This window comes from Sinohyriopsis cumingii, chromosome 9, assembly GCF_028554795.1.
Source record: "Sinohyriopsis cumingii isolate HCF-2022 chromosome 9, ASM2855479v2, whole genome shotgun sequence".
Classification (NCBI taxonomy): Eukaryota; Metazoa; Mollusca; class Bivalvia; order Unionida; family Unionidae; genus Sinohyriopsis; species Sinohyriopsis cumingii.
Window position 1 is genome coordinate 13,525,031 of NC_142969.1, and position 24,744 is coordinate 13,549,774.

The 24,744-nt window shown below is 35.4% G+C and overlaps 1 protein-coding gene across 1 annotated transcript in view; it reads right to left on the bottom strand.

Moving 5' to 3' along the window:
• Positions 1–1,047: 1,047 nt before the first annotated feature.
• Positions 1,048–24,744, bottom strand: part of LOC149791293 (major facilitator superfamily domain-containing protein 6-like) — a 112,719-nt gene continuing 89,022 nt past the window's right edge. The window contains exons 2-8 of the mRNA XM_089969820.1: positions 22,913–24,478; positions 22,239–22,346; positions 11,233–11,394; positions 10,235–10,450; positions 6,364–6,858; positions 4,752–4,810; positions 1,048–4,277 (exon numbers count right to left, since the gene is read on the bottom strand). Coding sequence (XP_089825946.1) covers positions 4,110–4,277; positions 4,752–4,810; positions 6,364–6,858; positions 10,235–10,450; positions 11,233–11,394; positions 22,239–22,346; positions 22,913–24,254 — 2,550 coding nt within the window. The 5' untranslated portion in view covers positions 24,255–24,478 and the 3' untranslated portion in view covers positions 1,048–4,109. The remainder of the gene's footprint in view (positions 4,278–4,751; positions 4,811–6,363; positions 6,859–10,234; positions 10,451–11,232; positions 11,395–22,238; positions 22,347–22,912; positions 24,479–24,744) is intronic.

The following is a 24,744-nucleotide window of genomic DNA, read 5'->3' on the forward strand; positions in this document are numbered from 1 at the left end:
TGGGTCTATATGCTGTTATTATAGCACGTTACAAAGGTATAAAACAACTTTACGGTTAACATGAACGTAAAACAGAAGAAAAATGTCATTTGTTGATATGTTGGGTATATTGTTTATTCGCTCAACAAATTAGGCATGCAACTACATTTCTACTATCTACTTTACGTCTTGTTTACATATATGTATAGCATGGTGTTATCTAAATGGCCTTTTCACATTAACTTACACTTAATAAATTGAACGTCTGTGAATCGATGTCGGAGTATTTATTCCCATTTTATGCCAGAAAATAGGAGTAAGATATCCATGGTAATTTATTTGTAGGAAAATATGAATAAGTTATCGTAGGTCATTCATTTAAAAATTTCTACTTCCTCCAACCCATTTACCACTTTTGTCATAGAACAAAGTTAATGCTAAAAAAGATGACACCAAAGGCATTATTCCAGTATGCATTGCTAATAACATAACACATACATCAGGAAATATCCCAGTATGCATTGCTAATAACATAACAGATACATCAGGAAATATCCCAATATGCATTGCTAATAACATAACAGATACATCAGGAAATATCCCAATATGCATTGCTAATAACATAACAGATACATCAGGAAATATCCCAATATGCATTGCTAATAACATAAAAGATACATCAGGAAATATCCCAATATGCATTGCTGATAACATAAAAGATAATAAATCAGGAAATATTCCAGTATTCATTGGTAATAATACAACATGAAATACAAAAGAAAATAGTTCAGTATTCAATGCTAATAACATAACAGATTATACAAGAGGAAATATTCCAGTATTCTTTAGTACTGACAAGAAAGAAGCATACATATCGTTTCATGGAAGATAAGGTAGCTTTGAATACATGAGACTGTTTTCTACAAAATGAAGAATGAACGATAAAATTTAACGTGAGATATATATGTATATATATATATATATATATATATATATATATATATATATATATATATATATATATATATATATATATATATATATATATATATATGAGATAGAGCAGTATTTAATATATTTGTATGTCAGTTGATCTTGTATCAAATTACGGGTGTATCCAGAAGTTAATTATTCCAAACAATTCTATCACCCGGATTGCATACAATTTTCTGGAAGTTGAAGTAATATCATGAGATTTGTATCAGATTTCTGAAATACAATTTCAGATTCATTTGCTCAAAGATGTGCTTTTCTTTTTTGATAAACTCGAGGACCAAAAACTTCATAGACTCTAACTTTTCTACATTGTGTGGACCATTACTGTAACTAGCGTAAACAAATACATCGCATTTAAACTCAATGACAGAATCTAAAAATAACAACTGTATAACGTTAAACGAAATGATTTAACATAATTCAACTTTATGTATTTTCTCAACCTGCACATTCAAACCTCTAATATACAGACAGGGGTCGAATTGTGAGCCTGAAAATGACTACAGTACAGGCCTAGTGTAATTTGGTCTTACGCTAGTGTAATTGGTCCTGACGGTGCGTAGTGAGTCCATAACCAAGTGTAATGTTATTGTCAGGACCTGACAGTGCTCTTTGCCTTGACATTATGTAGTGGGTGTTGACCCTGTGTAGTGGATCATGGCCTAGTGTAGTGGGTCATGGACTTGTGTAGCGGGACCTAGCCTAGTGTAATTGGTCCTGACCTGGTTTAGAAATAATGCAGTGGATACTGACCTATTGTAAATGATGTTAACTAGTGTAGTGGGTCCCGTCATACTGTAGTAGGTTCTGGCCAGGTCTAGAAGAACCAAAGCTAGTGTAATTGGTTCTGGCCTAGTGTAGGTGGTCATGGCTTAGTGTAGTGGTCTCTGGCCTGTTGTAGTGGTCCCTGGCCTGTTGTAGTGGTCCCTGGCCTTGTGAAATTGGCCCTGACCTAGCATAGTCGGTCATAGTATATTGTAGTTGTCCTGACCTAGTATGTTGAACCTGTACTAGTTTAATTGGTCGTTGCTTAGTTAGTGGATCCTGACCTAGTGACGTGGGTCCTGGCCTGGATTAATAGGTCCCGACCTTGTGAAGCGGGTCCTGATCTTGTGTGGTCGGTCCTGGCCTAGTGTGGTCGGTCCTGGCCTAGTGTGGTCTGTCCTGGCCTAGTGTGGTCGGTCCTCGCCTAGTGTGGTCTGTCCTGGTCTAGTGTGGTCGGTCCTGGCCTAGTGTGGTCTGTCCTGGCCTAGTGTAGTTGGTCCTGTCCTAGTGTAGTTGGTCCTGAATATCACCCAAAGACGTATAGTCTGTCGATTAGACTTCACAAAGATTATATTGAAGAGGAAACGTTTGAGATGCATACAAATTGAGAAGGTTTAAGTATGATGATTCTGGTCCTGTTTAAACACAGTGTATTTGAGAAATAATCAGCAACTTAGGTTTAAATACAAACTAGTTCTGAAATTGAGGAGTATAATAAACACTTGGTAGTTTCTAATCCTTGATTTCTCGCCCATCATGCTTTTTCTATAATAGTGGCTGACATCGAATAACACTTCTGACTTGGTAATTTGAACTTGAAATCGACCTCCTGTTAAATAAAAAGTGGAACGGCAATGACAAGCCATCGCAAATTCCCAGACTTTCAATTGCATCTTTCTGTTCCAACTCCATGCATGCCCCAACATCACCGATCCAGATTCGCCGTCACCTAATAATTCAAAATCTACCCTATATATGATCCGTGTTTCTGCTATGTCTAAATGATGTATCATGTTTAGTCCGAACCTGTTCTTAAATGTTACTGTAATTGAAATTTGTGTACATCTGACCTTTTGCCCCCATATCACCTCCTGTCCTCACTTCCCTGAGACCCTAGGGGTGGGCGCCAATGATGAAGTTAAAATCTGGGAATAAAATTAGGGATTACGTGGCTATGAAAAGCGGTTTCTTGCGAATAAAAAGTACACCACATTTCAAAGCAGACCCGTCAAAATATTATTGTCATAATCATGATACCACACAGTTAGACTGTAATAATGCAACAGGGTGGAGAAACTTAGCAAAGAGGTGTGATAAGGGCGTACACTCCTTAAGTATTAAACAATATCTCCAGTATATTTTTCTCCATTAAAGAAAAACAACACAAAACGTCAAACTGAATAAATTCAAAGATCAACTATTTTGTAAACCCATTCATTTCCTTCAGGTTAATTTCAACTGGTGATATATGATAAAGCGACTTTTCATCTGGTTTTCTGGCTTTCCAGGTCATTATCCACGGCTGCACAAAGCAACGATCTTTTTGATGTTTCATAAGCATTCGTAGAAATAGCGGAAGACAGTTCTTAATCTCCACATGTCAAGAATTCCACATATAAATTCTTTAAAATATTATATAATATAACCGTTTAATCTAACAACAGGCTTGCCGAATACTTTATTAATTATTTAATTATTCCTAAATCATTATCAGGTTTTCTTCCATGGGGTTCAAGCGTGACAAGAGGTGGTCCGTTTTCCTTGTAAGGGCCATCTTGATATTTTTATCCTTCAAAAATGACCTTTATAACTGGAAATGAGTGGGTAGGGGATGAGATGGAGGGGTGGGGGCAAACATCTTTAATCTTCCACATTATTGACGGCAATTACAATAACGTTCCCATATATTTAGCTTTTCTCTATATAACACGCGTATCTTTGCTTCTTGTTACTTTGAATAGAAGTTTTGGTCATAAGGAAAACATTACGTTTTGTATAAATAGATGTGGTACTACGCAGGTGGGGATGTCCCTGCTGAACTATCGCATTCAAGATGGGAAACTTTTAAATGATGCGGCCATTGATAGATTAGGTTTAATAAATAGACTTCGTAAATCGCTCAGAATAAAATTCTTGTTATTCTTCTATGCAGGCATATACTCAGCTACTATATATATATATATATATATATATATATATATATATATATATATATATATATATATATATATATATATATATATATGCAATAAACTCACAACGAACAGTGCAAAACTAGTATTTAACTAGCCTGAGCGCTTTTGACTCTTAATGATTCTTTCTCAAAGGCAAATATAAAACATAGACAAATATATAGACTGTGTTAATAGTTAGTGTGGTTTAAATAGTTGGTCTCCATCAAACTCTTGTTGACTTTGAGAATGCCTAGACGAAGCATTCGGTGTCTGTTCCTGCTGGCGGCGCTTTGACCGGTTCGTTCGCTGGGAAAGGTCAGGAAGCTGATCAAAGGTCACGGGGTCAGGTGACTCATAGCCATACTGAACCATAAAGAACATAAAATAAATTATCAATTTTATTATGATTAAATAACATAAGCGCATATATGCATACATTTGTATCATATAGCCAATTTTGTCCAGAGATGCCATTGAATTAAAATACATCCATCCATCCATGCATACACACACACACACACACACACACACACACACACACATACATACATATTGGTTACATTTTCAGCTGTTAGTTATTTAATCACATTTAGTTGTTTAATTAGTTTCTGCTTATGTAATAAATAAGTCTACCGTTTGCTGTATCCGTTGTCTTATTTTTAGTGGGGAGGGGGGGGCTATTTGTTAACTATCCTAATTATTTTTTCATTTGCTTTATCGGGTCAATTCTTTGCAGAGATCTATATTTTCTTGTTTATGTGATTTTACCAAAGTGGTTATATGAACAATTTCAGAGCATGTTCTGAATTCTTAACAGAAATTCTTCAAATTACTTACATCTAAGGATTGTCTCTTGTCAAGTCCATATGCTTCTTTTAATTTCTCGTCAGTTGAGCCTGAAAAAATATTCTCATCATTATATCCTCAAGTAGGAAAAACAGTAGTGGTAGTGGTAGTAGCAATAATAATAATAATAATAATAATAATAATAATAATAATCTCATTATTATTATTATTATTATTATTATTATTATTATTATTATTATTATTATTATTATTATTTTGGTGCAATATACTTAACATACTTTATATGTAGTCGTTCCAGTAACAGGTATATGATGATCTTTAGGAGTTAGAGTGCTATGTATATTTAATTTGCATTGTGTAATCGACTTTTCTCCATAATTGAGGGTAGGAGTGTGGCCTAACTGACTAATATATTGTTATTTTGTAAACGAAATATTTCGTAGCTAACTTCTCTCTGTGGTTGTAGATTATATATTAAGATTATTATTATTTGTATGTAATTTAGAACACTGGTATTTCCTTAAGAAAATCATGGTCTACATCCCCATTTCCAGGTAACTTGATAGAATTTAAGTAAATAGACCTGACCTTATTTACGAAAATGATCGAAATTTGCATTAAAATGGCAGTGTATTTTCGGTTGATTATTGCGGCATAGGTCAGGTCAAGAGGTATATAGTTTTGTTTACTTCAGAAATACTCAGTTCATATCTTAATACCAGTCTTAGTGGAATCCATTTTAGTTGTGTTTGATTTACTGAAATTATTTGTTGGAATGACAGAGTGTTCATTGATTTATGACTAAATCACTATTCCAGGCTATTGGCACATAAGCATATTCAAGCATGGAATTCATTCGGAACACCACTGGAATTCATTCAGAATACTCTATAATTTTGGACTTGTGAAAGAACTTTAAGAAATAGTTGGTAATTAATTCACAATACTGCTCATTTTAAATTTTCACTTTGTATTAAAGAGAAATAAATTATTGGTTGAATTTTACAAAACTTGTTGGTTTTTGCTCCTTTCTGTTATTTAGTTTAAGATCAAAGAGTCGTAACAAATGTCATAGAGAGTCTATGTAGTGCCGTCAATATCACGTATAGATGCTTCCCGATAAGGTAACTAGCAGACAATATTCTCTCCATTTTACATGTACGATGAGCAAAGTGGCAGTTTCTCCTATATGCGACCACCAAATTTGACGATTTTGAACAAGACAGACTGAAGCAAAATCAGCTTATAAATTACAAATACAGATACTAACAGAAAGCCTGATTTGCACTCTGTTTATATATGTATGTTTTGTAACGGTATCTTGAGATTTAATGAATTTATTTCAACATCTAAACACTTTATAAACGCAATGGTAAATCTACCAGCATACCACAAGTATGGCTTCTGAGAAGGACTCTCTATCTCGCTGGATCTCGTAACTGATTAACGTATAGAAAGTTCCCGAAAGAAGACGACGTCGATGATGATGCAATACCCATACAGATTAAGGAGTTTGCTAAGAGAAAGTATTGACAACCTCATGGCCCTGAATTCAAGAAGGAAAGTTAATTTTGAAGTATTTATTCTCCTAAAAAATATAGCGTCTGTGACATAATAATAATAATAATAATAATATACTCACGTCGACGGTGTTTTCTATGTCCCTCGCGATGACGAAAACCTGCACGCTCATCCTGGACGCCATAACGATCACTGGATCGGTCGTGTCGGTCTTCCGTTCGATTGGGATGGCTACTTGATTTGTCCCTATGGCTTCCGCCTCTATGTTGATGAGTACTAACTTGGTCAGTACGTCCACTCGCTCTCTCATTCTGGCTACCAGATTGGTTATTAAACTGGCCGCCAGTACGTTCTGAATGGCCACCAGGGTGTTCATGATGACCACTTGACTTTTCATACTGACCATTCAGTATGTCATGCTGACCATTGGTACGTTCTTTGTGACCAGTTGGCTGTTCATACTGACCAGCTGACTTTTCATTTAGTCGGCGGAAAGGGTCAGTAGAACCTTGATACTGGCCACTATATCCGGTCCACTCTTTTTGCTCACTTGCAGGTTCAGGTTGTCCGTTCAGCTTTGTTGTATCCAGGGTAGCACCGTAACTGGTGACTGCTTCTGTAAGGAAGTGAGAGAATGAGGGAGCGAATGACAAGGTGGATGGACGCGAGAGTTAGGAACTGAGTGTGAAATGAGTGGTGAATTGCGTACAGTTGTGATTGGGTGAGTTGTGAGTGTGCGAGTTAGTGGCAAGTTAGGGACTGAATAGAAGGGTGGTAGATGTAGTGTGTGTGTGTGTGTGTGTGTGTGTGTGTGTGTGTGTGTGTGTGTTTATGTGCGTGTGTGTACAAGTGTTATCTAGAGAGTAAGGTAAAAATAACTCCATATTTTTCTGATAATTATAAAATTTACAAATGTCACTTTTCTAGTTATGAATTAGTTTTGTCGGCAGTGATAACCTATATCTTTATCAGATGAGGGGATCCCAACCGAAACACGCTCGGGCCTTTCTGCCAATATTCGGAAAAGTGCCTCGGAAATACATAAGAAGCCACTGGAGATAACTCTATCTTTGATACCTAATAAGGTCACTAGTCACATAGTCGGTTATCTCCCGTTAGAAAAGATTTAAAGTATTTGTTGGTAAAATGCCACATTGAGAGAACCATACTCTTTGATAACAACATGACACTCAATTCACATTGCATTTTCTGTGATGTTTTCTATACATGGTTTTACTGCAGAATGTAAAGATTTTAACCAATGTATAGGATGAAAATGTAAAAGTAGACAAATTTACAAGTTAGCACGCGGCAAACGTTGATATAATACTGATAACGTCACAATGAAGCACATCTTATTCACCTTACAGAGACTGGTAGATTATATTTTGGTGGATTTTTGGGATTTTTAATCGTTGATAATAGAAAGAAGGATCCATTCAACGTGCTCGTGTATTAACGCGCAAAGACGCTGCATTCAGGGTTGTGTTACCCAACGATTAAAACAGCCTTTTGGTGGTGATACGTTCTAAAAGAGTATGAGCTGTCATGAGCGCGTATTATTCAAAAAACATACTCAGCATTTTCCAATGCGAGTCGAATAACGTTGGTAATCAAAGTGATACTTCCCAAATTGGTAAGTTTCTGGCAGACGACCATTTAGCTAGATGCCTGACGAACGGACTCGTAAAATAATAGGTGTTGAAACTTAACACTCGACGTTTCAGCTATCAATGATATACTTAAACTTTGAATTTCTTATGTTAATCATGCAACCGTATAATGCAAAAGCTGTATTGGGTTGAATAACCTGAAAGTGTTGCTTCGTTGCTGTTAATAATGACACGTAATCTAGTCATTGTGTTATTCATATTTGATTTGTAGCAGCAGAGAGGTCGAACAGACTCTAATTGGTTCACCCATATTTTTGCAAAATGCGCCTTCCTGGAAAATCGCATAAAAACAACCCCAAAAATTGCGATATCCAGCGTAAGACAACCCTGTCAACGACGAATTGGCTTACCCGGTTATACATCGAAGGAAAATTTGCGATTGTGTCGGTGCCAATTTGGAGGCGCGCCCTCTCTGCTGCTATTATCCAAAAATCGTATCAAGACCGACTCGATATCGTGCTCAAGGATCGTGTAAATTTATTGTTATAAATCCATGCGAGGTTGACTGAGCCTGACTAAATAAATTTCTAAACTTAATTATGTCCATATCACCGCTACACCAGGCCTGATGAATATTTCGTAACGTGTGAGTATCAACTCCGTTAAACACAGCAAGAATATTTCAATTGTCTCTGATCACTTTTGGTATTTGTGTATACCGCTGGGTTACATAAATCACATCTGTGTTTTTGTGTCTGCCTCTGGAAAATATTCTAGCAGGGTTTGATTGTTTATCAAGCATTACATCATCGTACACGACTAAATTGTTAATAGATCCATCAATATCATCTACAGACGGTGCTTCACTAACATCAGTGATAAACTCGATAACATCATCACCGCGCTAATTTAACGACCTTGCGTTTTCATTTGTTTGTTGTTTTTTTTTTAAGCGATTTTCCAGGAAGGCGTATTTTGCGAAAATACGGGTGAACCAATTAGAGTCTGTTCGCCCTCTCTGCTGCTTTTGTATTGTTTGTTTTCTTTTCTCCATGAATATATGTTATGTTTATCTGTATTATGTGATTAACCTTGGCCAGTAATCGGGACATTTTGGATTATGTCATTGGGAAGAATCAAGACGGTTGGCACATTAGCACATTCTAGGCTGTTAGAACATCAGCATGTTCAATAATGGAATTTATTTGGAACACCACTGGAATTCATTGGGAACTTTATATTCGGACTTGTGAAAGAACTTTCAGGACTATTTGGGATTTAATTCTAAATACTATAAGTTCTTTTTATGTTTTCACTTTATGTGATAGGGAAATAAATGATTTGTTTAATTTTACAAAACTTGTTGGCTTTGCTCTTTTCTGTTACTTGGTATAAGACCATAGAGTCGTAACAACTGTGACATTATGAAACTCTTATGACGTAATACCAGCCACAGGCTTGAGGGCAGCTAATAAAATATTAATTATTTACATCCCTATGTTCTTTTTTTCTTTTCTAGTCAACAATGGAGACAATTGAGGCCATTCCCATTGGAGCGTGCATGTGCATATCACACACCATTAGCATTCATTACGGTCGACTCGACTGAGATGATTTATTCTTAGACGAAACACTCCATACTTTCGTATGCTTCAAGTGTGAACCCACTAGAGAACTTTAACTGAACTTGTGCTAAGAGGTGTACAAGGTGATATAATGTTTCTGACACAGTCCTACTTTGCCTAGCTTGCTTCAGTGAGTTCTCCGCCATTTTCCGACAATTCGCTGCTTTTAATCTGTATCACTCTGTCCAAGTATTTCGGAGGTGGAGTTTTTGTATAAAAGCCACGAGGTTTTCCGATTGAAGTGAATCCCTATAACAAACCACATCACATTCTTTTGATAAATAATTATAAATTAAAATCTTTTCCAACTGCTTAAATGTAGAATGTAAATAACATAAATAAAAGTGCTTCGTACGGTAAATAGAAAAACGACCTTTTGTGTCCTTGGCATGGTTTATGCAAATTAGATTTCGTAAAACTTTACAATAAATAAATATCTACGACTTACTAACTAATGAAATGATAAATTCATCGACAGTTTGGTTTAATGTTTCATTTACTGACAACTAGATGGTTAGTCCTATAAATCAGTCCAGACCACCCAATATCACACAAATGTTTCCACAAACAACCAATATATAGCACTTAGCTTGGAGGACTGATTTGGTGCACTAATAATTGGTTTGGCAGATGAATGATTGTGTTGATTTTCTGAATGTATATTTTTCTGTATATCTTTATAAAAAGACCTACATTGATGTTACCAATTCCACAAATGTCCGATTTGTTTAATGAATATCAGATTAAAACATACCGCCCTGCTTGTTCAGCTTGCTACTGGACAGGTCATGTACCAAACCGGAAGGGACGCCATGAGGATCCAAGTGATACCGGTCTTCTTCCAGCATTTCATGGGGTATCGGATTGTCAACCGGAATGCCTTGGCGTTTAAGGAAGTAGTTGCTTCCGATGAATGCGGCCAGCACAAATATGCATGCGATACCATACGACCGGAAAGTAACTTCGCTCCCTAAAAGTCATGAAAATCTTTCATAATCTATCATGCCTTGTTATTAAGAACGAAAAAGGAATCATATTATTGAAGTGCAATAAGTGTGTTTCTAACATTGCAGGCAGGGCATGTGTTTTACTTTCCTTTAATTCAAACAACGAAATAAGAAGTACTGGACTATCATATTGGCTACAAAATACCAATTACAATGATAATTATTTTACACATTCAGACTTCATTCCTTTTGCAACAGTTGTATACATTATATAGATTTTCCAACTTAAGATACGGCAATGGCTGTACCAAGTTTCTGACCAAAATGCGTGAACTTAAATGTGAAAAAGTTATTACGCTTTGAAAGAATGTTTTGAATCCCCTTATAAAACAGATTAATTGTATTTCATCCCGTATGGATGACAAAAAAAGCTGGTGTTACAAGGTATCAGATACCCATAACAATACCTTTTTGTATGAGCTAACAAGAAACAAAATATGAAAGAAAAAAACGTAATAAAAAAAAAATGTTTACAATACGATCTATGCCGGAAAGGTATAGATTTCATTTTGCTATTATAGCCTAACTGGATCAGTCGAACTCTGTCAAAGTTATTAATAACAAAAATATATTTTGGGTCAGTAATAGAAAACTATTGGGAAACAATATATTACGCATGCTTCTCTATTTATCCATATGTAAAATAAAAAATAAAATAAATTAACCTGCAATGATCAGGTTTTGCCACTTGTCATGTCTTTATTAATGAAAATAACTGCTTACATGACAGTTTTTCTTCACTCACCGAAGCTATAGACGAGGATGCCGCCAAACACAGCCCCACAGCCCCTACCAAGACCATGATGTACCCCCTGTAGAATGCCCTGCGCAGACGACCGCAGTCCTATTGGAACGGCTTGATTGATGTAGGAACAGGTGGTTGCCCAAACTGCAGCGTGTGTCAGACCTGGGGTACACATTTTACAGTTATCAGATGTGATTAGATCGGACTATAGTTCTCTAGAGGTTCAAGATGATATAATGTAGTGAGACTAAAATGTCAAGATTGAAGACGTTATCATTTATTGACAATGAAATGTCAAGATTCGATGTGAGATGTTTTGATAAAACTTAAATAACATGATACAAATTGGTATAATTTAATGACACTGAAATGTCTAGATTCGATGTGAGATGTTTTGATAAAATTTAAATAGCATGATACAAATTGGTATAATTTAATGACACTGAAATGTCAGGATTCGATGTGAGATGTTTTGAAAACTTAAATAACATGATACAAATTGGTATAATTTAATGACACTGACATGTCAGGATTCGATGTGAGATGTTTTGATAAAACTGGAATAACATGATACAAACTGGTATAATTTAATGACATTGAAATGTCAAGATTCGATGTGAGATGATTTGATAAAACTGAAATAACATGATACAAATTGGTATAAAAATTTAATGATACTGACATGTCAAGATTCGATGTGAGATGTTTGGATAAAACTGGAATAACACGATACAAATTGTATGTGTTATTGTACTATACTATACTATACTTTACTATACTATGAGATACTATGCTATACTATACTATAATATAATATGTGTTGTGATTTGTGATGTGATTTGGATTTCTAAAGTAGCTTTAACAATTTTTCAGTCATACTGCTACGATGTCTGCAATGTGGCAGTTTATAGTGATGTCTAGCACTGAGGCATCATGCTGCAGACATGTAGCATGATGTCCCACCCAATCACATTATTGTGACACCAGGCCGACCAGTCATAACACTAACCTCTTAATGCTGAGCGCCAAGCGAGACAGCTGTAAGTACCATTTTTTGTAAGTCTTTGGTATGACTCAGTCTGGGATCGAACGCACGACCTCCCGCATTCGAAGCGGACGCTCTAACCACTAGGCCACCGGAGCGGTCTATACTATACTATACTATTATACTATACTGTAATGTACTGTACTGTACGATACGATGCTATGCTACGCTACGCTGTGCTGTGCTGTACTGTACTGTACTATACGATACTATACTATACTATTCTATAATATACTATTATATTATATTATATTATATTATATTATATTATATTATATTATATTATATTATATTTTGGTCATGAAAAAAATCTGATGTAGTGAAAACAACAGTAAAATGTCAGAAATAGTGAAGATGGGAAACTATTGTCGCCCTGAGATCCAAATCGACTGACCAGAGTCCTAACATTCGCTGAATATAATAATATGTCCCAACCTTGTTCACCTATAAACGTTACGTTTCTGTGAATACAACAATACTAAGTCCAATTAACGAATGACCATATATATTTGTGCAAGTAACCGAAAGATGGAGGCTATAGCGATTACCCTTCTTGAAATCACTGAAAGGTCAAAGTGCAACCTTCAGTCCATTAAGAGGAACAAATAATAATTTTTAATCAATAGAATGGCTTGAGTTTGCTCAACGATTTTTGTCACCGTATAAGTGCATTTTCTTACGAGTTAAAATACTTTGATTACTACGATATATCCATCATTATAAACGTTACAACGAACCCAAATTAACAATATATATATATATATATATATATATATATATATATATATATATATATATATATATATATATATATATATATATATATATATATATTTTTGTGTGTGTACAAAGGTGTACAAAGGTACACACATACATACATACATACATACATACATACATACATACATATTTTCTTACTGGCAATTTAAAGAGTCTTTTGTTTAAGTGCAATCTTGTGTTAAAACTATTCTAATTACATTCTTATATATGCATAGTAATTTTCAGCCATATATTTTTACTTCAGTTCTTTGTTAAAATGAACCATATTTAGTGTTTCGCAAATAAATCTGCAGCTGTAAATAGACTGCATTAATTGATCGTTTCCTAATTGCTTCTTTGAAATTGAAAATGTATAGAAATGATTACGGTCGTTTTCCAGTCATTCTGAAAAACTGTTTGGCATTTTAAAATGTACAGAAATGATTACGGTCTTTTTCCAGTCATTCTGTAAAACTGTTTGGCATTTTAAAATGTATAGAAATGATTACGGTCGTTTTCCAGTCATTATGTAAAACTGTTTGGAATTTTAAAAAAAATCGACAGTCCTGAAATATAAAAAGCCCACTTGTTTCTATACAATTACTACTCACTGAATACGGATTATTTTTAATTAAACAAAATTTACTCAAACGACTACTTGTTGATAAAATGTTATGGAAAGTTTCAGGTCAAAGCCATCTGAGCTTGGGATACGTTGTCATCTTGTACTAAGGAAAAGGGATTCATTAATTTGCTTTCTCCTCCTTATCAATAAATTTCTCATTCAATTCTATTTTTGAAACAGTTATTAATTATTACAATTCAAATTCGTTATGCATGTTTTCAGCCATTTGCATCTCCTATAACAGCTAAAATAGATAAGTGTACAAATTGGATATAGTATGTATGTGTTAATGTTAAAAATACATTTATTACCCATGTTTTTCACAGCATTTTGTGGGAAAGATTTTAAAAGTTTACAATAAGTCTCTATTTATTTTCCTGCCTTATTTAATTGTGTGACAGATGGTGTCAAAAATGTGTTTTAACTTAGGTATAATTAGTAGTTACACTGCCAGACAGTAAACAAGTAGTTACACTGCCAGAGAGTAGTACACTAGTAGTTACACTGCCAGACAGTAAATTAGTAGTTACACTGCCACGCCGTAAATTAGTAGTTACACTGCCAGACAGTAAATTAGTAGTTACACTGCCAGACAATAAATTAGTAGTTACACTGCCAGACAGTAAATTAGTAGTTACAGTGCCAGACAGCAAACTAGTAGTTACACTGTTAGACAGCAAACTAGTGGTCACACTGCCAGATAGTAAATTAGTAGTTACACTGCCACGCAGTAAGTTAGTAGTTACACTGCCACGCAGTAAATTAGTAGTTACACTGCCAGACAGTAAATTTGTAATTACACTGCCAGACAGTAAATTAGTAGTTACAATGCCAGACAGCAAACTAGTAGTTACAGTGCCAGACAGCAAACTAATAGTCACACTGCCAGACAGTAAATTAGAAGTTACACTGCCAGACAGTAAATTAGTAGTAACACTGCCAGACAGTAAATTAATACCTACACTGCCAGACAGTAAATAAGTAGTTACACTGCCACGCAGTAAATTAGTAGTTACACTGCCACGCAGTAAATTAGTAGTTACACTGCCAGACAGTAAATTAGTAGTTACAGTGCCAGACAGCAAACTAGTAGTTACAGTGCCAGACAGCAAACTAGTAGTCACACTGCCAGATAGTAAATTAGTAGTTACATTGCCACGCAGTAAATTAGTAGTTACACTGCCAGACAGTAAATTTGAAGTTACTCCGCCAGACAGTAAATTATTAGTTACACTGCCAAGTAGTAAATTAGTAGTTACACTGCCAGACAGTAAATTAGTAGCTACACTGCCAGACAGTAAATTATTAGTTACACTGCCACGCAGTAAATTAATAATTACACTGCCAGACAGTAGATTAGTAGCTAGACTGCCAGACAGTAAATTTTTAGTTACACTGCAACATAAGGTAGCAGCGATACTGCAAATAAATTCATGGTCATGTGAAAATGAAAACGATTTTAAAAAAAATAATTCTAATAATAGATGGCTCCACAATAAAAGCTGCCGCATCACTGACGAAGCAAAGAACGGGCCACTGTAATGTTGAATGTGGCGAACAATAACATTCCATTCATATTACTTTTCATTTAACATCATTTTGAAACTAGTAGTCAACCTTGGCAAGGACAGTGAGTTTATTTCAGCCGAATAAGACGAAATGCAAGAACAAAACCTCGATATGATCAAAATGGCGCCATGAAGTAATCCATTCTATTATATTAATGTGATCATATATGGCCGGTTATTTGTTTCTCTTCAAACTCTGTTTCATATTGTTTTCATATTTGTTTCTCTTCAAACTGTTTCATATTGTTTTCATATTTGGTTCTCTTCAAACTCTGTTTCATATTCAAAAATATTCAAAAATAAACAATTACATGATAAACGTTTGTACCACACAACTTTGTGATTGCAATTTGCCAACGAAGATGATGGTAGGAAAGTTTATTAACAACTTACTCGGTAGCGAAAAAAATAACCAAACAAAAATCAGAAACATTTTGTTGCTGGGTAAGTGCAGGTGTGCACCAGACACATATAACTAGATAGCACAAGGGTATTGTATAACAATGTATTATCTTATTTGCTTCTGTCACTCAAGCCTCTTTCTCTGTATTTGTATCGTTTCTAGTCTTTCGATTGGCGATTATAGCCAAGGCTAGAATATCGAATGCTTTCAAAACGTTCTCAAGGATCACATGAATTTCTCACTTGCAAGATTCCTTGACTGGTATGAGCTACATTATTGAATATATTTTACAAAGGTTTATAATCTTCCACGGCTAGTGGGTGATTTTCCCTTTCGAGTACACGAATTCGTGATGTGTGTTTCCTCTTCATATCTTAATGGATTATTTATGTATCTTGTCAACTGTACTTCTGTAAACATAAATCTTCACTTTCTTCGTCTAAGGAAGGAGAAAACATTCAGTTTCAATCAATGTTGTAAGGTCTCTTGAAAGGATTTCACCCGATAATCTGATCGATTCCTAAATTATAATTCTGATCTTGATCGGTCTGCATGACTGATGTACTTGCACATCTATACACCGTATTGTAAAAATGCAATGCGCCTACGTACAGGGTCCAACTGATCATTTCAATGATTTCTCAAGCCAACAACATAAGCCTTTGATATGGTGGCCCACTTTGCGACAGCAAATCTGGGTATTCGCTGTCTTTAGTCAGTAGTGTGCTATACACGTATACAAACTGCACATGAAAACTGCAGCATGTGTGAGAAACATAATCAAATAGAAAATCCGGATTTATCGCCTTGAAATTATCCGTGTCTTTTTATGATTGTTACACGATATTAGCTAAACACAAAATATGTTGAGGTGAAAGGGAAATAACATATCTTGGTTCGAATGAAAATCCAATGTCACAGAAGTCTTTGCCTTGTGATTAATTTACTGGCTTAATGCCTTCATCTGTTTCCCAACATTTCATTTCACTAGTAAATCGTTTTTAGTGTTTGTACTTTCTAGCTTCACGATCTTTTCAGCTCTGTATATATCATTGTGTTTGAAGTGAAGAGACAAATCGTAGTGGTAAGACATAGACGGAATATCATTGTGTTTGAAGTGAAGAGACAAATCTTAGTGGTAAGACATAGACGGAATATCATTGTTTTTGAAGTGAAGAGACAAAGCTTAGTGGTAAGACATAGACGGAATATCATTGTGTTTGAAGTGAAGAGACAAATCTTAGTGGTAAGACATAGACGGAATATCATTGTGTTTGAAGTGAAGAGACAAAGCTTAGTGGTAAGACATAGACAGAATATCATTGACGGAATATCATCGTGTTTGAAGTGAAGAGACAAATCTTAGTGGTAAGACATAGACGGAATATAATTGTGTTTGAAGTGAAGAGACAAATCTTAGTGGTAAGACATAGACGGAATATCATCGTGTTAGATTGAAGAGACACCTTAGTGGTAAGACATAGACGGAATATCGTGTTTGAAGTGAAGAGACAAATCTTAGTGGTAAGACACAGACGGAATATCATTGTGTTTGAAGTGAAGAGACAAAGCTTAGTGGTAAGACATAGACAGAATATCATTGACGGAATATCATCGTGTTTGAAGTGAAGAGACAAATCTTAGTGGTAAGACATAGACGGAATATAACTGTGTTTGAAGTGAAGAGACAAATCTTAGTGGTAAGGCATAGACGGAATATCATCGTGTTAGGTTGAAGAGACACCTTAGTGGTAAGACAAAGATGGAATATCATCGTATTAGACTGAAGAGACAAATCTTAGTGGTAAGACATAGACGGAATATCATCGTGTTAGATTGAAGAGACAAACCTTAGTGGTAAGACATAGACGGAATATCATTGTGTTTGAAGTGAAGAGACAAATCTTAGTGGTAAGACAAAGACGGAATATCATTATGTTTGAAGTGAAGAAACAAATCTTAGTGGTAAGATATAGACGGAATATCATCGTGTTAGATTGAAGAGACAAATCTTAGTGGTAAGACAAAGATGGAATATCATCGTGTTAGATTGAAGAGACAAACCTTAGTGGTAAGACATAGACGGAATATCATTGTGTTTGAAGTGAAGAGACAAATCTTAGTGGTAAGACATAGACGGAATATCATTGTGTTTGAAGTGAAGAGACAAAGCTTAGTGGTAAGACATAGACAGAATATCATTGACGGAATATCATCGTGTTTGAAGTGAAGAGACAAATCTTAGTGGTAAGACATAGACGGAATATAACTGTGTTTGAAGTGAAGAGACAAATCTTAGTGGTAAGGCATAGACGGAATATCATCGTGTTAGATTGAAGAGACACCTTAGTGGTAAGACAAAGACGGAATATCATCGTATTAGACTGAAGAGACAAATCTTAGTGGTAAGACATAGACGGAATATCATCGTGTTAGATTGAAGAGACAAACCTTAGTGGTAAGACATAGACGGAATATCATTGTGTTTGAAGTGAAGAGACAAATCTTAGTGGTAAGACAAAGACGGAATATCATTATGTTTGAAGTGAAGAAACAAATCTTAGTGGTAAGATATAGACGGAATATCATCGTGTTTGAAGTGGAGAGACAAATCTTAGTGGTAAGACAAAGACGGAATATCATCGTGTTAGATTGAAGAGACACATCTTAGTGGTAAGACAAAGACGGAATATCATCGTAATAGATTGAAGAGACAAATCTTAGTGGTAAGACATAGACGGAATATCATCGTGTTTGAAGTGAAGAGACAAATCCTAGTGGTAAGACATAGACGGAATATCATCGTGTTTGATTGAAGAGACAAATCTTAGTGGCAAGACATAGACGGAATATCATCGTGTTTGATTGAAGAGACAAATCTTAGTGGCAAGACATAGACGGAATATCATCGTGTTTGATTGAAGAGACAAATCTTAGTGGCAAGACATAGACGGAATATCATCGTGTTTGATTGAAGAGACAAATCTCAGTGATAACACATAGACTGAATTTCTTTTCCCTTCAGTTTTTCCAGTTTGCAAAGATTGAACTACCTAATATTGCTTGTCTAATTTAAAAACCGAATAGACAGATCCATACCTTGGATTAGTTTTCTTGCTTGCGTGCTTAACTGGATCATATATGTTGATGATGAGTATTATCATGGCCGTCAATTACATTGGCAAAATGTCAATCCATTTTCTGATTTAATACCAGTTTTTCCCCTTGAGTAGGATGAAAGTATGCAATGTTTCCTTTTTGCAACAAATCCTTTTTGTTTTTGCTGAAACAATCATTTTATTTATTTTTATTTTTCAAGGTTTTCACTCTTTAAATATTTTTCTAAGATCATCGCGTACGTCATCGCCCTTTTCGTTTGCAATGTCCAGCCCAAGCGTATTTTAAACTATTGATAAAATGTACTTAAATTCATTGTTGTCTTTTTCCTATGGTTCCATCACAATAAAGTCTGTTTGCCATTTGTCATCCACTTCACTAACATATAGCCCTCTGTCCAAATACTGTGTCCTTTGCTTTATTGTGTAACGTGTAGGTGTACTGTTCTGTTAAGCATACGTGCTATTTTTATTTTACGCTGTCCCTTATAATTTGCTCCAATGAATAGTTGATATTTATTGCCACAAGTTGAATTTAAGAATCGTAGGAATAATATCTTAAATACAGTCCTTTTCCTTGTTATATAAAAAGTTATAAAAACATCCAGACAATAATATTAGGTAGATGTTATCGTCTAGACATCAGGATGGCCGTCTACAACGAGTATTGTTAAATACAGTCCTTTTCCTTGTTATATAAAAAGTTATAAAAACATCCAGACAATAATATTAGGTAGATGTTATCGTCTAGCCATCAGGATGGCCGTCTGCAACGAGTATTGTTAAATACAGTCCTTTTCCTTGTTATATAAAAAGTTATAAAAACATCCAGACAATAATATTAGGTAGATGTTATCGTCTAGCCATCAGGATGGCCGTGTACAACGAGTATTGTTAAATACAGTCCTTTTCCTTGTTATATAAAAAGTTATAAAAACATCCAGACAATAATATTAGGTAGATGTTATCGTCTAGACATCAGGATGGCCGTCTACAACGAGTATTGTTAAATACAGTCCTTTTCCTTGTTATATAAAAAGTTATAAAAACATCCAGACAATAATATTAGGTAGATGTTATCGTCTAGCCATCAGGATGGCCGTCTACAACGAGTATTGTTAAATACAGTCCTTTTCCTTGTTATATAAAAAGTTATAAAAACATCCAGACAATAATATTAGGTAGATGTTATCGTCTAGACATCAGGATGGCCGTCTACAACGAGTATTGTTAAATACAGTCCTTTTCCTTGTTATATAAAAAGTTATAAAAACATCCAGACAATAATATTAGGTAGATGTTATCGTCTAGCCATCAGGATGGCCGTCTACAACGAGTATTGTTAAATACAGTCCTTTTCCTTGTTATATAAAAAGTTATAAAAACATCCAGACAATAATATTAGGTAGATGTTATCGTCTAGCCATCAGGATGGCCGTCTACAACGAGTATTGTTATCTCAAAACGTCTGCAAATTTTCTTAAATCTTTTTAGCGGCATCAAAGATGTCAGCTTTATATCAGATAAGGCCATTCATAGGGTTGAATCTACAAGAACAAATTCATTCACTATTGTGAATCGAACTCTGTCTTACTAGACCTGAATTTTAAGTAAAGATGAGTATGTAATTAATTCTCTCTTTGTACTGTATTGTTTAAACCATCTTGTTGTCATGGTAATTAAATCTTATCATCATTAAATGCAATCTGTAGATCTAAATCTTTTCGTAAGTATTGTATGACGTCAATAAATCAACATTTTTATTATCTTGCATGTTATCTGTGACACCCTAGCTTTGACCTCGCATTTACCCCAACCAAACAGTTAAAAAATTGTCCTGTCATGAAACTTACATTGTCGCTTTCATGTTCAGCTCTTGAATTATTTCTATCACCTCTCTTACAACTGTTGAATCCAATATGGCCTAGTTTTGTGTTATTATTTATAATGTGCACAAAATTTAAATTGGTGTTAGCTAATTGTCATCTTGGTCTGACTGGCCCAGCACGTTTTTAATAATATTTTTAAAAAATTAACAAGATTTGCTTCTCTATTAATATTTAAGTGTTTTATATTTTATTTTCTCGAAGCTGAGAACGCAAACGAACTTATAGGTTGAGGTTTTGTGCGTACTAACAACCGAATTTTCTCAAGTTGTGTAGTTGTGTTTCTTTGGCAATACGGTATAAATATGTAACAGTTTGGTTTTTGCCTGATGAAAAAGTGTCCTGTCTAAATGAGCATGAACGGGGCTTAGAACAAAATTTATGAAAGGTCCATTGATTTTAAAAGCCACGGCGCGCGAATATACAATATAAGTACGTGTCTCCTCTTAATAGCTTGTTGATAGAATATAGTAATTTGTATTGAGAGAGAGAGAGAGAGAGAGAGAGAGAGAGAGAGAGAGCAATGCTACGTATTTGGATAACAACTGTCATATCGTATTGTTAATGAATGTTCTTATATCTTACAGTACATCCAGGATGTTGTTTAAATTGTTTTGACCCAATCACCAACACGACGAGAGACTTAATTTTCCATATTGAAAATGAGTGTTTTTCTCTGAATATAATGCAATAAATATTTTGTATCCATTTTTCGATATCAAATTTACTGAAGCATAGTAACAGCTTGCCGTTGGCAATATCTTTTAAAAGGATGCAATATCGCACAGAATACACTATTTATATTCTTGGATCTAATCCATGTAACATCAAGTTTCACCAAATCATAAATGATAACTCAAGCTAAGTAACTTAACCCTGGACTTGGCCGCCAAAGTTGTAACACGTTGGCTTTTCTATGGCTGTCGTCAGTTTCCATATGTAGAGAAGGCATACGAGTGAGCTTTTACAAAGTCAGTGGTTTTCGTAGATTATGGTGTTTCTTGCATCTCAAAGACGCCCTTGGACGTCGAAATACTTAAGCGATAGTTACCAAAATGCATGTGACAATATCAAGGGATAATAACTGCATGAGGCCCTGACTCAGTGGCAGTATATACTCTGATATTGCCTTCTAAGCATATGTAACTATTGCACGTAACCGTTTCGCTGACCAATATTTAACTTAACAAAACAATAAATTATGTATTTAATTTGATGCATCTTGTGATACTGACCGGTCCGTATTCTGACATCTCGTGATACTGACAGTTCTGTATTCTGACATCTCGTGATACTGACAGTTCTGTATTCTGACATCTCGTGATACTGACAGTTCTGTTTTCTGACATATCGTGATACTGACATTTCTGTATTCTGACATCTCGTAATACTGATCGGTCCATATTCTGACCTCTTGTGATACTGACTGGTCCGTATTGTAATATCTCATTATACCATGGACGCAAAATAAATAAAGCTAATAACAAAATAAAATAACTGATGAATATATTGGCTGATTTATCTATGCATGTTCATTGTTTCTATACATGAATATATTGACTGATTTATCTACGCATGTTCATTGTATCTATACAGAAGCTTACCCTGGACGCATTCAAAAGGCAGGACCCACCATGGATTTTTTAGCCACGAAATGTACATAAAGCGGACGACGTTCCCAACCAGTCCAGCATAGAGAACGTTAATATGGCCTGAAAATAAAAAGTAGAAGAGATATAAACCGAGGAAACTGTAAAATTCAAATAAAATAAAATACTAATATTTAATCCAACAAGGGACTTAGAACATTCATTTAAACAGAAGTTGACGATACTATGATCAGAGCGTTTAAATTACAGTATTCATAATATTTAGCTAAAATCACCCAGATTTTTTTTGCAACCATACTACACGTGACATACCTAATACACAGAAGAAAAGATACTTCAAACTAGTTTGCATTTCGTCGTATAGAAAATAAATATATATGTACTACTTGCTCTAGTTATAGTGATAAAAATGACCCAGAAATTCTGTTTTTATTCCTTAAATGAACAGACGATCCCGAAAATAGACATCACTAACTTTTAAGTTAACAATAAAGATGCACTGTTCAAAGTAAAGCCTTTCGCAGAAATAAAAAAGTAAAAACATTATAGAAAAATATGTGCATCTTTTGAGGAAAGCTCAAAAATATTTCATATAAGCAATTTTATCAAACTTTCACAAGGAATGAGTTCACTGTTTTATTAAATTCAAGTTAAGAATGTTTCCCTACCGATAGCTGTGATGATCCTCGAACAGAGAAAGTATGCAAGGAGCTCTGACATATGGTTTATGACAGAGGCAACACCAAACAGAGTCGGACTTCCACCCAAGTCCTGTAGGTACCAGAAGAGGAACGTGAAGATCAGACCGATGCCGAATCCCATAAACCAGGAGACAAGCAGCACAGATACGTACTTCATGGTGGCAAGGATCTTTATCACCGCCAACCATCGGCCCATAAACGGTTCCTCACCCACTTCTCGTGTCTCCCCTGCCGCTGCAGCTACAGCGCCCGGGCTGTTGATGACATCAGACACCATATCGTTTTTAGACTGAAGGGAAATATGAAGACCTCTCTCTCCTTCCAATCGTTTCTCGGTATCATTTTTGCCTGTCGGTCCTGGGGTATCTTGCTGTCCTTTATCAATATCTCCATTGTTCTCTGACTTATCATATTCTTCCATATCATCATCTTCGTCTACAAGTTTCTGGCGGTCTACTTTCTTTTTTCCCGTAATTTTTTCTTTCACCTTGTCTTTTACAGCTTCAACTAACTGTGGTAAATTCTGTTCAAGACCATTTTGCTGGAATGGGAATCTAAACTGAGTGGCAGTAATGAAAGCACAGCTCATAAGAACGGAGAATACTGCAAAACAAACGATGTAGTTTTTCTCAGAATGGTGCTGATCTTTGCATGGATGTTCTGGAAATGTAGTAGAATGATCAAGGGCCATGCCTACAAAAAACATGGACAAACCCCATCCAAGGGAACCGAACATCCTTTGGCGACCATAGTTATCAGAGTCCTCTCCCAAACAGTGCAAAGTTACAGAGTCAGCAAACGTAATGGCGGGAGCGCTGAAGAATTCACCAATTACTATTATCAACAGCAGTGCGAAGAAGGTGTCTTTCACTGCATTCCATTTGTAAAAGACGGTACTGTAGGCGGGCTTTATCAGATCTCCTCGGATAATATCAGTGTCTGTGACGTTAAAACTTCCAACACACGCCTCGGCTGGGGGCTTGACAAAAGCCATACCAAGGGTGAACGCTATCCAACAAAACACGGAAAATAACATCAGCTGTTTCCATTTTTTCCACCTGTCAGCAACACCGCCCCAGAAGGGAGCGCTGCAAAACTCTATAAAGGGCCTAAATCCTATTAAAATACCGCTCTGAGTGGCGTTCATCCCAAGTTGTTTGAAATATACGGCCAGTAGGGGGTACAAAGATCCAAAAGCGGCGAAGAAGAAGAAATAGAAAAGTTTACATATCATTAAATCCTTGTTAATATGTGTCAACATGGAGTCGATTATATCCCGTTTTGCAACTTTTGATTGAAAGGACTCCATGATTAGAGAGAAAAATAACTCTGGCAAGACAAATGACTTGGACAACTGATTTGCAAAAGATGAACTAATATTTTCTCTTCAGCATTTCCAGACTTAACTTCAAATTTCGTTTGAGACCTAACGTCGCGATATCAAGTCAGTTTCATCTTACGTAGCGGTGCGTGTCAAACAAATTGTCACCTCAGTTCTGTCACGATGTGTGTGTGTGTGTACAGGATCCACCCCTGAAACAATAAAAAAAAAAACACGTTTCAGGGCTTATCTGTAAAATTCAATTAGCAAACCAGAGCCTTAAAAAATGCAAACCAGTATCTGAACACAAAATAAATAAACAAAACAACCATTGGAGTATATGATATTAAATTATAAATAGAAATTACCCTATCTACTCAACTCCTTATTTGAAAATATTTTCCTCCCACGAGGATATTCGGAATTTACAAGTTCAGCTAACTGCATAATATATATCTATTCAACCGTCCGTACGTCC